This window comes from Pempheris klunzingeri, chromosome 2, assembly GCF_042242105.1.
Source record: "Pempheris klunzingeri isolate RE-2024b chromosome 2, fPemKlu1.hap1, whole genome shotgun sequence".
Lineage (NCBI taxonomy): Eukaryota > Metazoa > Chordata > Actinopteri > Acropomatiformes > Pempheridae > Pempheris > Pempheris klunzingeri.
Genome location: NC_092013.1, coordinates 665,001 through 678,569, shown reverse-complemented (window position 1 = coordinate 678,569; position 13,569 = coordinate 665,001). Strand labels below are relative to the sequence as shown.

At 42.6% G+C, this 13,569-nt stretch overlaps 1 protein-coding gene across 1 annotated transcript in view; it reads right to left on the bottom strand.

Moving 5' to 3' along the window:
- Positions 1-1,030: 1,030 nt before the first annotated feature.
- ptprt (protein tyrosine phosphatase receptor type T) overlaps positions 1,031-13,569 on the bottom strand; it is a 288,666-nt gene continuing 276,127 nt past the window's right edge. Inside the window, exons 34-37 of the mRNA XM_070844851.1 lie at positions 12,418-12,543; positions 8,880-9,043; positions 1,587-1,722; positions 1,031-1,084 (exon numbers count right to left, since the gene is read on the bottom strand). Of these exons, the coding sequence (XP_070700952.1) occupies positions 1,031-1,084; positions 1,587-1,722; positions 8,880-9,043; positions 12,418-12,543 (480 nt within the window). The remainder of the gene's footprint in view (positions 1,085-1,586; positions 1,723-8,879; positions 9,044-12,417; positions 12,544-13,569) is intronic.

The window sequence follows — 13,569 nt, the reverse complement described above, 5'->3', positions numbered from 1 at the left end:
TTACATGAAGCCATCCAAAAACATTTCTAAACCTTTTTTTCCCCTCACAGCTCCCCTGACAAAGTCTGGAGCACAGACAACATCAACACATTTGGTCTTTAGCCATGATTTGTTTCGTCCACAGACTGTAGCCTGTGACATGCTGCTTCCTGTTTCAACTGTATTTATAATCAGGTTTCCAGTGAAACTGGAAGTCATTAAAGGCTTTGCCTTGATGCAGTATGTGTGTTACCAGCTACCAGTATGATTAGAATTTAATGCTGACACAGTCGAGGTCCTCATGAAAAAAAATGGCAGAAATATTACCAAGAGTCTGTAGTTTCTTTTTTTCGATCACTGACAACATGCACGTTTCTTTCCCTTTCTACAGACACTCTGGGGGGATGAACACCGCAGGTCACCTGAACCTCGACTAAATGATCCCAAAGAATCTTCCAGTGTGCATCCAGCCTTCACAGGGAGACAACATTCAAGGCGTAGAATATATCTAAAAAGGAAATACTGTACAATAGTCACATCACAGCCCAGCAGAGGACAGAGAGAGAAAGAAGGAAAAAGAGGCGCTTTTTTTTTTTTTAGACATCTGATTTTTTTTTTCAACATATCATTTTTTCTTTTTTCTTTGTACAAGCATGTAAAGTCCCCCTGAAGCCAGCACACACATGAAAATCACCAGTGTGTGTGTTGCTTTTTTTCCCCTTTCTGTACAGGTTGTGTGTGTGTGTGTGCTGTCGCAGGCACACACAGATACACACTTGAATATGCTAGCACGCAAACATGCCCTCTGATTCACACACTCTCAAACACACACACACACACACACACACACACACACACACACACACACACACACACACACACACACACACACACACACACACACACACACACACACAGGCACACATGCTCACAGGTCGGGTCCGAGGCAACACAAAGCAGTTTTCACACGTTGTGTGTCCCGGTGTTGCGTTGAGAATGACAGGCAGCGCCAACGGCGAATCAGGAAAAGAGAACTTCAGTCCGCAGCCAATCAGAAGGAGCTGAGGGCCTCCAGAGCCACTTCATAGCAGAACTTATACTGTTCCTGTGGAGGGAGCACAACCAGAAGTAAGTCATCGCTATTTCAGTGTCAAATATTTCTAAATGAAACTTTCCCTGAGCATCGGGCATCAAAAAGTTGCTCTACTAAATTCAATACACATGTTTTCATCCACACACAGGAGAGAGGAAAGGAAGACTGCAAACATAAAAACTATACGTGCGATCGGGAACAAAGACATTAATAATTGATTATAAAGTTTGAACACAAACATAAAAAGGAAGTGAGGAGGCGCACTTGCTTGTTTAACTGTGTGTGTGTCTGATGTGAGTTAATGCTTCATGTCAAATTAAATCATCAGACCTCCTGGAGAGTTTCCATAATGAGAACCACCTGCAAACTGTGTGAAGTCTGTGTGTGTGTGTGTGTGTGTGTGTGTGTGTGTGTGTGTTGGTGCAGCATGCTGTGGGGACATAAATCTGTGTTCAGGAGTGTGTGTGTGTGTGTGTGTGTGTGTGTGTGTGTGTGTGTGTGTGTGTGTCCTCACCATAGTCTCCACCATGTTAGTCTTGTTGTTCCTCAGTGTTTTGACGGTGTGGAACACGTCCACGATGTTCTGCTGCTGGATCATCTCATTGATGCTGCAGATGGCACAGAACGTTCCGGAGCGCCCTCCACCAGTACTGCAGAGGGGGAGAGGGGGGAGAGGGAGGAGAGGGGGGAGAATAACAAGATCTTCATCAATAAACAACACCTTTGTCATCCTGGGAGCCAACAGCAGGTGAGCAGGTCAGAATCATCTTGCTGCTCACTGACAGAAGAAGCTGGAGAGGATGAGGGTGAAGCAGGAGACAGAAAAAGAAGAGAGAGAATTCAGGAAGAAGTGAAATCACCTCCAGTATTTGGGAGCGTGTTCACTGCCTTTATAGGACAGCAGGACTTGCTTTCCCCTTTTTATCACTGTGGGAGCTCTGCTTTTAAAAACGTGCTCATTGTTGAAAGTAATGTCTCTTTTCTGTGAGTTCTGTGAATTAGTCTCCTGCTGCTGCTCTCGGGTTGATTGTGTCGGCCTCTCAAAATGCTCTTGAACTCTACGAACCCTAAACTGAGACAGCACTCAGAGGGTTTGAATAAAGCTTAATAAAACAGGTCATAAGAAGCAAGATTTGTTATTCTGTTGTGGCTGCCTTTAAAGCATCTCTGCCTTTGTGTGGCACAACTGGTTTTATACAAGGCAGCATTTCTAGGTTCAGAATGAGCTGCCATTTAGGTAAATACCCCAATCTGGCATATGTTCACAGTCAAGTGACAAAGACAGAGACAGAGAGGCTACAGAGGGAGATCAGAAGGGTCAAAACTGTCATTCACACACAAAGGAATCAGCTGCTAACCACACAGTTATCACTGTAAACACAGAGTTATCACTGTAACTACAGAGTTATCACTGTAACTACACTGTTATCACTGTAACTACAGAGTTATCACTGTAAACACAGAGTTATCACTGTAACCACACTGTTATCACTGTAACTACAGAGTTATCACTGTAACCACACTGTTATCACTGTAACTACACTGTTATCACTGCAACCACAGAGTTATCACTGTAACCACACAGTTATCACTGTAAACACAGAGTTATCACTGTAACCACAGAGTTATCACTGTAACCACACAGTTATCACTGTAAACACAGAGTTATCACTGTAACCACAGAGTTATCACTGTAACCACACAGTTATCACTGTAACTACAGAGTTGTCACTGTAACCACAGAGTTATCACTGTAACCACACAGTTATCACTGTAACTACACTGTTATCACTGCAACCACAGAGTTATCACTGTAACTACACTGTTATCACTGCAACCACAGAGTTATCACTGTAACCACACAGTTATCACTGTAACCACACTGTTATCACTGTAACCACACAGTTATCACTGCAACCACAGAGTTATCACTGTAACCACAGAATTATCACTGTAACTACAGAGTTATCACTGTAACCACACAGTTATCACTGTAACTACACTGTTATCACTGCAACCACAGAGTTATCACTGTAACTACACTGTTATCACTGCAACCACAGAGTTATCACTGTAACCACACAGTTATCACTGTAACCACACTGTTATCACTGTAACCACACAGTTATCACTGTAACTACACTGTTATCACTGCAACCACAGAGTTATCACTGTAACTACACTGTTATCACTGCAACCACAGAGTTATCACTGTAACCACACAGTTATCACTGTAACCACACTGTTATCACTGTAACCACACAGTTATCACTGCAACCACAGAGTTATCACTGTAACCACAGAGTTATCACTGTAACTACACTGTTATCACTGCAACCACAGAGTTATCACTGTAACTACACTGTTATCACTGCAACCACAGAGTTATCACTGTAACCACACAGTTATCACTGTAACCACACTGTTATCACTGTAACCACACAGTTATCACTGCAACCACAGAGTTATCACTGTAACCACAGAGTTATCACTGTAACCACAGAATTATCACTGTAACCACAGAGTTATCACTGTAACCACAGAATTATCACTGTAACTACAGAGTTATCACTGTAACCGCACAGTTATCACTGTAACTACACTGTTATCACTGTAACCACAGAGTTATCACTGTAACCACAGAGTTATCACTGTAACTACAGAGTTATCACTGTAACCACAGAGTTATCACTGTAACTACACTGTTATCACTGTAACTACAGAGTTATCACTGTAACCACAGAGTTATCACTGTAACTACACTGTTATCACTGTAACCACACTGTTATCACTGTAACTACACTGTTATCACTGTAACCACACAGTTATCACTGTAACTACACTGTTATCACTGTAACCACACAGTTATCACTGTAACTACACAGTTATCACTGTAACTACAGAGTTATCACTGTAACCACACAGTTATCACTGTAACTACACTGTTATCACTGTAAGTACAGAGTTATCACTGTAACCACAGAGTTATCACTGTAACTACACTGTTATCACTGTAACCACAGAGTTATCACTGTAACCACAGAGTTATCACTGTAACTACACTGTTATCACTGTAACTACAGAGTTATCACTGTAACCACAGAGTTATTACTGTAACTACAGAGTTATCACTGTAACCACAGAGTTATCACTGTAACTACACTGTTATCACTGTAACCACAGAGTTATCACTGTAACCACACAGTTATCACTGTAACTACACTGTTATCACTGTAACTACAGAGTTATCACTGTAACCACAGAGTTATTACTGTAACTACAGAGTTATCACTGTAACCACAGAGTTATCACTGTAACCACACAGTTATCACTGTAACCACACTGTTATCACTGTAACCACACAGTTATCACTGTAACCACAGAGTTATCACTGTAACCAGAATGTTGATTTTAATCAAGCTGGAATTTCAGCTCAGATGTTGAAAATAGGTACGTTAAATAGGGAACTGATGAATGTGACGTGTGTGTGTGTGTGTGTGTGTGTGTGTGTGTGTGTAGGTGTGTGTGTGTGTGTGTGTGTGTGTAGGTGTGTGTGTGTATGTGTAGGTGTGTGTGTGTGTGTGTGTGTGTGTGTGTTTAGGTGTGTGTGTGTGTGTGTGTGTGTGTGTAGGTGTGTGTATGTGTAGGTGTGTGTGTGTGTGTGTGTGTGTGTGTGTGTGTGTGTGTGTGTTTAGGTGTGTGTGTGTGTGTGTGTGTGTGTGTGTGTGTGTGTGTGTGTGTTTAAATTAGTGGGCAAAGTAGTAACAATCTTTAACATTTTGCTTGTGGAACAGAAGGTTAATTACTACCTGTACTGGTCTTAAAACTGTGTTGCTTTGTGGCATTTTAAATCATTTATTTCCAAATAAATGATTTTTGACATTAACAATCTGCAGTGGAACTTCTAATACAGCCTGTCGCACTGGAGACAGTAGGAGGTTTTTTTTCGTGCTACCAAAAGTGGAAAAAGTACAAAAATAAAAGTGAGAAAAGATTAAATGAGATAAAGAATGACGGCAGGTGACAGCTTGAACATGCAGCACAAAGAAACCTGTCACTGCATGGAGCAAAAGAATATGAGCCTTACTAATTAATTTCAAACCTATTTAAACCTTAAACTTCAGTTTTTCAGACTTCATACGGAGGTGATGCAAACATATTTGCATGTATATATTGTGTGTTTTCTGGCCATGTGGCCCAATCAGTGGTCTGCCAGTCAGCATTCAGACCACACAGCATGAAAAGAGCTCCACACTTTCCCGTCTCAGCTGGTTCCAGCTGAATCCCTTCAGTACTCAGACTGAATAAAACATTGAGGCACTGAGAGGTGGAGTGGCAGCCGTCACAAAAAGCACCCACTGCACTAGCAAAGCCACGACGCCACAGCTGCTACTGCTGTCCAATCAGGGTTCGATGTTTAGATGGTGTTGGATTAGAGGTCACTTTTCCAGGTGATTAACATTCCTTTTCTGGCTCAAGGTCTAGAATTTAATGCTTTTATTCCTTTTTACTCATATATTCATAACACAAAGGGATAACGTTACCTCGTGAACTAGTTATTTTCAGGTTTTCTAACATTTTTTTCCATGTGTGAATACATAAAACTGTTTTAGAATGGAACACAGTGCCCCCGCTCTTCATTAGACTGGCTTTGGATGTTAATATTTCAGACTAAAACTTAAAATTCATAGGTATTCCATGCACTGCTTTCTTCACTTTATGTTAGTTTCAGGTTTTAGATGCTTGTGCTGCAGTGTCAAAACAACATTTCTAGGAAAGAGCAAATGCATTTTACATCAGTGCTGTCAGAAACATCTCTGGGCTAAAATACATTAACAGTATGAACCTAATTACAGAGCAAAAACCACCAAACCCAATAAAATCAAGACAGGTCAAGACTCAAGTGGTGCTCTAGGTCAAAGCAACTGAATAACTTTCACAGTTTGCATAGAAATGCACGAGATGTTTTTCCGGCTTATTAACCTCAGCGTTAACCAACGAGCCACGATCAGGATCAATCAGAACAAATATCAAAGAAACAAACCTTTTCTTATATCTACGATCTCAATCTTTGCTTCATTCGCTAGCTTACATGTCTCTACACGCTCCTGAGTGAAATGACCAAAGACTCTTGTCAACTCAACATGAACTGAATGTCCTGTTTTCTTCTGACGTCACTTGAAACGTTCAGCAAATGGTTAAAAGAAAATTTCACTTTATCCCAAGCCCCAGTGTTTATATGTTTGTCCATTGGCACTGTCGGGTTAAAATAAGATTGTACTCGACAAAAGAATTGCTCAGATGTCGGAGGATGTAAGGGAGCAACCAAAGGTCAACCGCAAAATGATTACACTAACTATCTGCCATACACAAAACATCACAATGACTGAACCCTCCGTACCTTTCCTCAACCTTCCAGTGCATTGATGAATAATTACCAACCCCTTGTCGTTAAGACCGTGGCGAAAGTATCAGAGGAACGATTGCAGCATGGACCTTTTCTCTTGTAACATGGAAGTCAAGAACATGTCACACAGTCCACATAAAGTACACCCCATCGAAGCTGCACTGTGCTGTACTGCTCTTCACTGTAACTCTGGCAAAAATGGAGGGAAGTGTCCTCTGTTTCAAAGGTAATGTTTATTTGGTGAAGATTTTATCTGTTATATGTATCCCTAAGCTAAGTACCAGTGAAAGCTTGACTTATCATGCTAGTGTATCTTTGGTGCTAGCCAGGGTTACGCTGGCGGATTTGGGGGAGGGACGAAAAATCTGTATTTAGATGAAGAAATGACAGAAACATGCACTGACTAGTTGACTAGTTGACAGTCCTTGTAAGTACAACGTTCTTATAATCGGTAGGAATCTGCAAACATGACAATAAGATTCAATTAGAAGAGTTAATTTAAAGGTTAGTGTACTTTTAATGTCTTAACACCTCCAATCTCATTCGCTGTCACTGTGCAGCCTGTTCTCTGGTTCTGTCTGTATTTGTCCCTACAGTTTTTAAGGTGGTAAAACAGATATTTAACGCTTCCCATGTGTAAAGCTCGTGTTTACATCAGGTTCAACAATGTCACAGCTAAATCCTGAGCTCTAAAGATTGAGACAAACAGCTGTCAGGGTCTTTATTGAATACTTGGAACGATATTATTTCAGATATGAGCTGCTACATGCTGTAAACATTTTAGAAAGCTGTTGGGACAAGATAGCACAATATTGCTGTTCATCTCCACTATCTAAAGCACAATGCTGACAGATTGCTGCGTTAAGTGTGCTGCTCCAGGTTCCCCCCGTGTGATTTGGTGAAAATAAGACATGTGCTTGGCGTTAAAGACCCATCAGACTCCAACCTCCAGGCCAAGTGAAGAGCAGAAAAATAATCAATGTTCGCCAGCTACTGATTGAACCATCATGTTTCTGCTTATCTCTGGTATTATGGGGTCTGTGAAATCAATAGCCGGGGCTGATTAGCCAGCGTCGCTGTCTTTAGCTACAGGCAGACAAAGCTGGTATCCAAGTCACTCACATCTACTGGGGTTGAGCGAAACAGTCACTGCAGCACGAAGGGACACTTTGCTGCCATTTCTGTTGGCTTTGTTTATTTGCCAGTATTTGAATTTCACATCATTATCATTTTATTGTGAAACCAAATATGTACAGACGTACGTACAGGCTTTTAAAATGCCAGTCATTAAGCCCAGAGCTAAGCCAATGAAATCAATAGCTCTGGGTATTGATTTGAGCTGGGGGTCAAAGATAGGATTTTTTAAATATCTCTGTCACCTCCCATAATCCTCTAGTCACCAGGGGTTTCACCATCGATTATAGTTAAGATCCACTAGTCACTTTACTTTTAGGTAGCAGCATTGATAAATTATTCAGGCCCTGCTGCCAACACTGTGACTGTGATTTCCTACCATATAGAGTTTACAAGCCATCAAGATCTGTAAATATATCAGCTGCATACTTATTAAATCTTTTAGTTATTGAACATATCATATTTTCTTTGCTGTTCTTTGAGTTTTCTTTGAAACAAGTGTTTTTAACCACAACAGCTTTTGTTCTAAACTCTCATTAGACAGAAAACAAACTGAAACAAAACCTACAGCAGCTCGGAAAACAAATCAATGCCAACTCTGATTGGCCCAATGAGCTGTGAGGAAGCTGATTGGATGAGCACCAGTGATGTGCTTCAGGCAATGTTTGGAGAGTGTGTGTGTTAATGTTTGTGAACTTTGCTGTAATCTGTCGTCTATAGATTTTACAGCCCCTCATTATCAGCTCCACTGTGCTCAGAGTGTGTGTGTGTGTGTGCAAACATACATTCATTAGGGTTATTGTGTATGTGCTGCTAACAGGACATTAATGTTTCACAGGTTACTGCTGTTCTAACACACTACCACACACACACTGTGTATCCTGCACCCCTCAGAACAACAACTGAAGCTGCTGTCCGAGGACATTTTCCATGTGTAGAACTGTACGTGGTGACACCACTGATGATTTATAGCTTGAAGTGAGGCTGGATGAGATGTAAAGGCTTAGTGTGGGCGATCTGCAGCGTGTCACCCAAGAATATACAAAACAACGAGGAGCCATAGTGTCTGACTAATGTCATCGTGTCTGTTTTAAAGGGTAAATACACAATATTAGTGTAACACACAGCAGCACAAACAGACCAGCCAGTCCACATCATCCCAGTGAGCAGCGTTTGTTCCAGCCCTCCTTTCACCTACTTCCTACTTCATTACATTTCAGGGAGTGTGTGCATCCATGTGTGTGTGTGTGTGTGTGCTGGACTTACAGGCAGTGTACCACAGTCCTCCCGTCTCCTCCGTCATACTGCTCCTGCCACTTGGCCAACCTGCGCACCAACTGCAGGATGGAGCGTTTAGAGAGAGGCGTGTCCCGGTAGGCCGGCCAGCCGATGAACTGGAAGTGCTGCACCAGGCGGTAACCATCCTGTGGCTGAAGAGAGAGGGCTGGAAATTAGGATTTTTATCACTGTATCACCAGCAGAGGCAACATCATGCTCTATTCCAAGGGGATAGTAAAAGTGGGTAAACGCCTGATACGCCTTCTCGCCGCTACAGGATGTGTAACACAAACAACACCTTTTTTTTACCCTTCGTAGAGAAAGTGGACGACACCCTGGTTTGCATCTTATTATTGGAAAGTTTTCTTTCTCTGTCCTATTCTGACAAAGTCTAAATGGTGCTTTGACCCATTCGATCCCTTTAAAAGAGGGTGCAGGAGGAGAAGAAGAAAGATTTTGGTGAGTTTGCTGGATCCTAAGAAGCCTGGAAACTGAGGAACTACGCTAAGAACCACTAATGTCAGGAGTAAGGACAGACCTGCCTGATGCTGTTACAGGCGTTTCCAAAAGGTTTTTGTTTCAAATATTTATGATCATCAGAGCAAAGGCAATCATTTCCAATGACAGCCAAAGATTTAGGCTCTCCAAAGTGTTATTTCATGCTTCTATCTGCTGCAGAGGCTGAGATATGAAGGTTTCAGTGAAAGCTGAGAATCCTGTCAGAGGGCGCCTCAGGTCACAAGGGTTTCAGAGGAGTTTGGTAGGATTGTTGACATTTGAGATCCAGAAGTCTGTCTCTGCCCCCTCCTGCCCAAACACTGGTGACCCACGCTGTGTCTCTTGGCCAGTGGTCAGTGCAGCAACTCAAGTCCCCTAATCCTGAAGTGACCATCTGGAGAAACATGAGTGTAGGCTGAAGGTTTGCTTTATGGTTTACAGGAGGAAAGAAATGTCTCCTTTCATCACCAGAAACTTAAACTAATCTGAGCCGAGCCCACAGAGGATCTCAAACACAGCGTCGCTGTAGCTGCCAGTGTCCTCAGCGTGGCTTCATTTGGTAATGATGTACTTAAAGCACTGTTCATGTGTAAGCACACCGTTATTCTCCAATTAGTTCTTGTTTGTGAACAAAACACCTTTTCAAAAGAAATATGACTGGTCTCAACAAAGAGGACGTCTTATAATGTTTAATTCAGTTTCATGGCAGACAGAATGTTTTCAGTCGTCGGCCCGAGGCGCCTGGCATCCACCTCCTAAAACACCAGAACCTGCCATCACTGTCAGACTGATTTACTGCTCTGCAAACATACGCACACTGACATTTACACACTGAAGCAGATTCAGCTGTAGCTGCTGATGTCCTCCCTTCTCCTTCCCAGTGTACCTGCTTCCCATTTCACCTCCTCTTTCCTTTAATCTATTTCCTCCACATCCTTCTTCTCCACAACCCTTCCAATCAACTCCTATTTCAAAGCTCTTCACTGCCTCACTCCTTTTTCCTTCACACTATCTATTCACTCACTCTGCATTTCTTCCCCTCATGACTCATTTTGTCTCCCTCCTATTTGTGTACTTCCTTTCTCGCTCTAAAACCTTTTCTCCCCCCCGCTCTTTCACTCTCTCCGTCTTCATTTGATGGCTTAGTGGTTGGTGCTACAGACTCGGCTAGGTGGGAGCTGCTCTCGCAGTGTGAGATGTGCTGTTGTGGGGATGATATGAGCCATTTCACGCTAGACTGGTGATGTGTTAGAGAGGGAGAGAGAGCAGGAGAGAGAGAGGTAGAGTGTAGAGAGCAGGGTAGTGGGGAGTTCACTAAGCGCTATAGGAGCATGCAGACGATAGGGTGCCACTAGAGTTGTACCGTCATGGATGGGTGAGAAAATGAGATGAGAAGGGGGTAACAAGAAGAGGCAAGATGGGAGGAAGGAAAGGGGGAAAGAGGGATAATGGGGGAAGTAAAAGGAGAGGAAAGGTGGGTGAGGACAAGAGGAAGAAACAAGGAGCCAAGAGGACAGTCTTCAAAATGTTCTGTTGTTGTTGTACCACCCACCACGCCGCCATTTTCTCTCTATTCACACTAAACCAGGACTCTGCCGGCTGCTACAGTGTTAGTGGTGAAGTCAGTTTGCTGCAGTTTCATCCCACCAGCTGCTTCGGGGAAAGTATAGGTCACATGAAGTGAAAAATGGCTTTTATGTGTTGCTACATTGCATTTCTGGGTGGATTGTTCTCACTATCTATTGTTGGATGTCAAATAAAGGTCAACAAAGGGATGCTCGAGTGTTCTTCTCTGAAAAGCCAACCATTTTGTATTTTCATAAGTAAGTAAGTCCCAAAAAGTCTACAAATATGTCTGGAGAGGTCAAATTATTTGGACAGATTACAACAAAGACTAAGGTAAAATCCTTTGTAGCTCATAACACATGCTATTGCAGCCTATTGGAAAGTTCAAGGAAAGTGTGCTTCCACCGTCTGGACAGAGTTTGGGGAGAGCTCTGTTTTGGTTCAACTTGGCAATACCTCTGTATTGACCGTCCTGGCCAGCACAACTCTGGCCTCAACCCCATCCACCACCTCTGGGATGAACTGGAACACTGACTGAGAGACAGACTTCATCACCCAACATCAATGCTGGACTCATTAATCGTCTTGTGACTGAACGGGACAGAATCCCTGCAGCCAGGTCCCAACGTCTGGTGGAAGCCTGAAGAGTGGAGGCTGCTCTAGCTGCTCATGATTGCCTGTACTTTTGGCACGACATGTTCAGCATTGTTTTGAGCTTAAATTTATCTATGAACAGTGTTTTTGCAGTAAGTTACAGACCACTTAGCAATAACGGCTAAGTCCTGGTGTGAGTGACCTCACCGGTGCAATCTGTGGTAATGTGACATAAAGAGAGGACAAAGGAACATAGCAGAGACGGATTAAGAAGAAAAAGGACGACCTGAAAAAGGGTGAGGACACTGACTGCAGGCTGACTCTAGCTCACATAATGACCAATCAGTGTTGACGATAACTGTAGTCACTACCTCAGTGTTGATATATTGATCGACAAACTGAGTTCTCCTGCTAGCGGAGTGAAGGCAGTCTGCCTACGTCTACCAGGATGCATTGCGTGCAAGCTTCTGATGCCCAACTTCCAAACCCTCCTGTAAGTACGGCTGACTATCCCAGCCAGTCTAAACCCTGTAAAGTGAGTCCTCATCCATCACATTCATCACAGGTGATCATTAAGGGATGCCATGTTTACCCAGAGACTAGAAATCCAAGCACAAACAAGCTGCACTTTCTCCTGGTCACCAACTACGTCACTGAACACGTCAAATGATGGCGCTGGTGCCAGAGACATCGAGAACATCAGCAAACTACAGGCCCTTTCCACAAGGATAGAGATCAGGTTAAAGACGTGAAGTTTCCCTTTAACCTGAGACAACATCGGAGTCATAATGTAATATTGCATATTATCTTAATAAACTTCTCATTCCTTTGAAAACTGTGAGCCAGCTGAGTAAGAGTGTGTGAGTACCCTGGCCATGTTGCAGATCCTGAAGATTCGGTTGATGATGTCTTCATCGATGTCTGCAGATATGAACTCCACTTGAATGGGACCGTAGCAACACGAGCTCTTCTCTGGCCAGTACTGCATACATAACTTCAGCAGAAAAAGGAGAGAGAGAGATGAGATATAGAGGAGAGCAAGGGAGGAAAAGACCGTTTACCAGATACCTTCAAATGGAATACCCTTTCAAACAGCATGAGTAATAAAGGCAAAAAAGGAAAACCTTGTATGAATTCACTTCATTGATTATGAAGATTATAACCTCTGTGGCTGGATGTGATTTCCATTTTCAGGTTTTTCTACTTCCACTCTAAGGCTTGATAAAAGAGTTATTAACATGTGGACTATAATACTCAAATGAGAGACACTGTAAAGCCGACTTGCTGGAAGATAACACATGTAAACAGGGCTGCAAATTCACCCATTTTCCATCTTCACACCTGCCAGACACACAAGAGAATGCAGGCTTTTATTTACTTGAAATAGGTGTGAGCTGAGAATCGGCAGCTAATCCTCAGTAACACTGTGGTAGATGATAATGACATGATCACACGTGTTGCTACAATTTACTGTTGCATTGTCTGTTAGATTAGCATGTTTAGCATGTCTGCTTTAGACAGCCAAAGAGGAGCTGTGCACCCCCATGCTCAGTGTAATCCACACTAACGGACATCTTATCCTTTTAAATCAATGTTGGCCAAGTGTGGCAGCCACCGTGGAACCGGGATCTTTGGCATTATGTTGAACCCAAGCAATAACCTTGATTATTAATTTAGTATTTGGCTGAATCACTGCATACATTTACAATCAGTTTCTCTCTTGTACAATTGTCCAAAAGTGTAAATGAAACCTTTGCAGATTCAGGGTGTAACCCCAGAGGAAAGACAAACTCAAAGTAAGATCTCGTCAGTCTGTTTCTCCTGGACACAACACAGTCAGTTTAACTTCAACAAGACGTTTGGACCATTTTGTCACACATACAGAACCAGCCCTGCTCTTTCCCAAGCCTGGTCCTGATTTAAGGTCTTAACATTCTCTTACTGCTCGGACCTTTATTTGTCTGTGTTTATCTGTTGCTCCATAGGGGTGTTAAGAGGAAACTCGGAGAAGCCTGTGAGC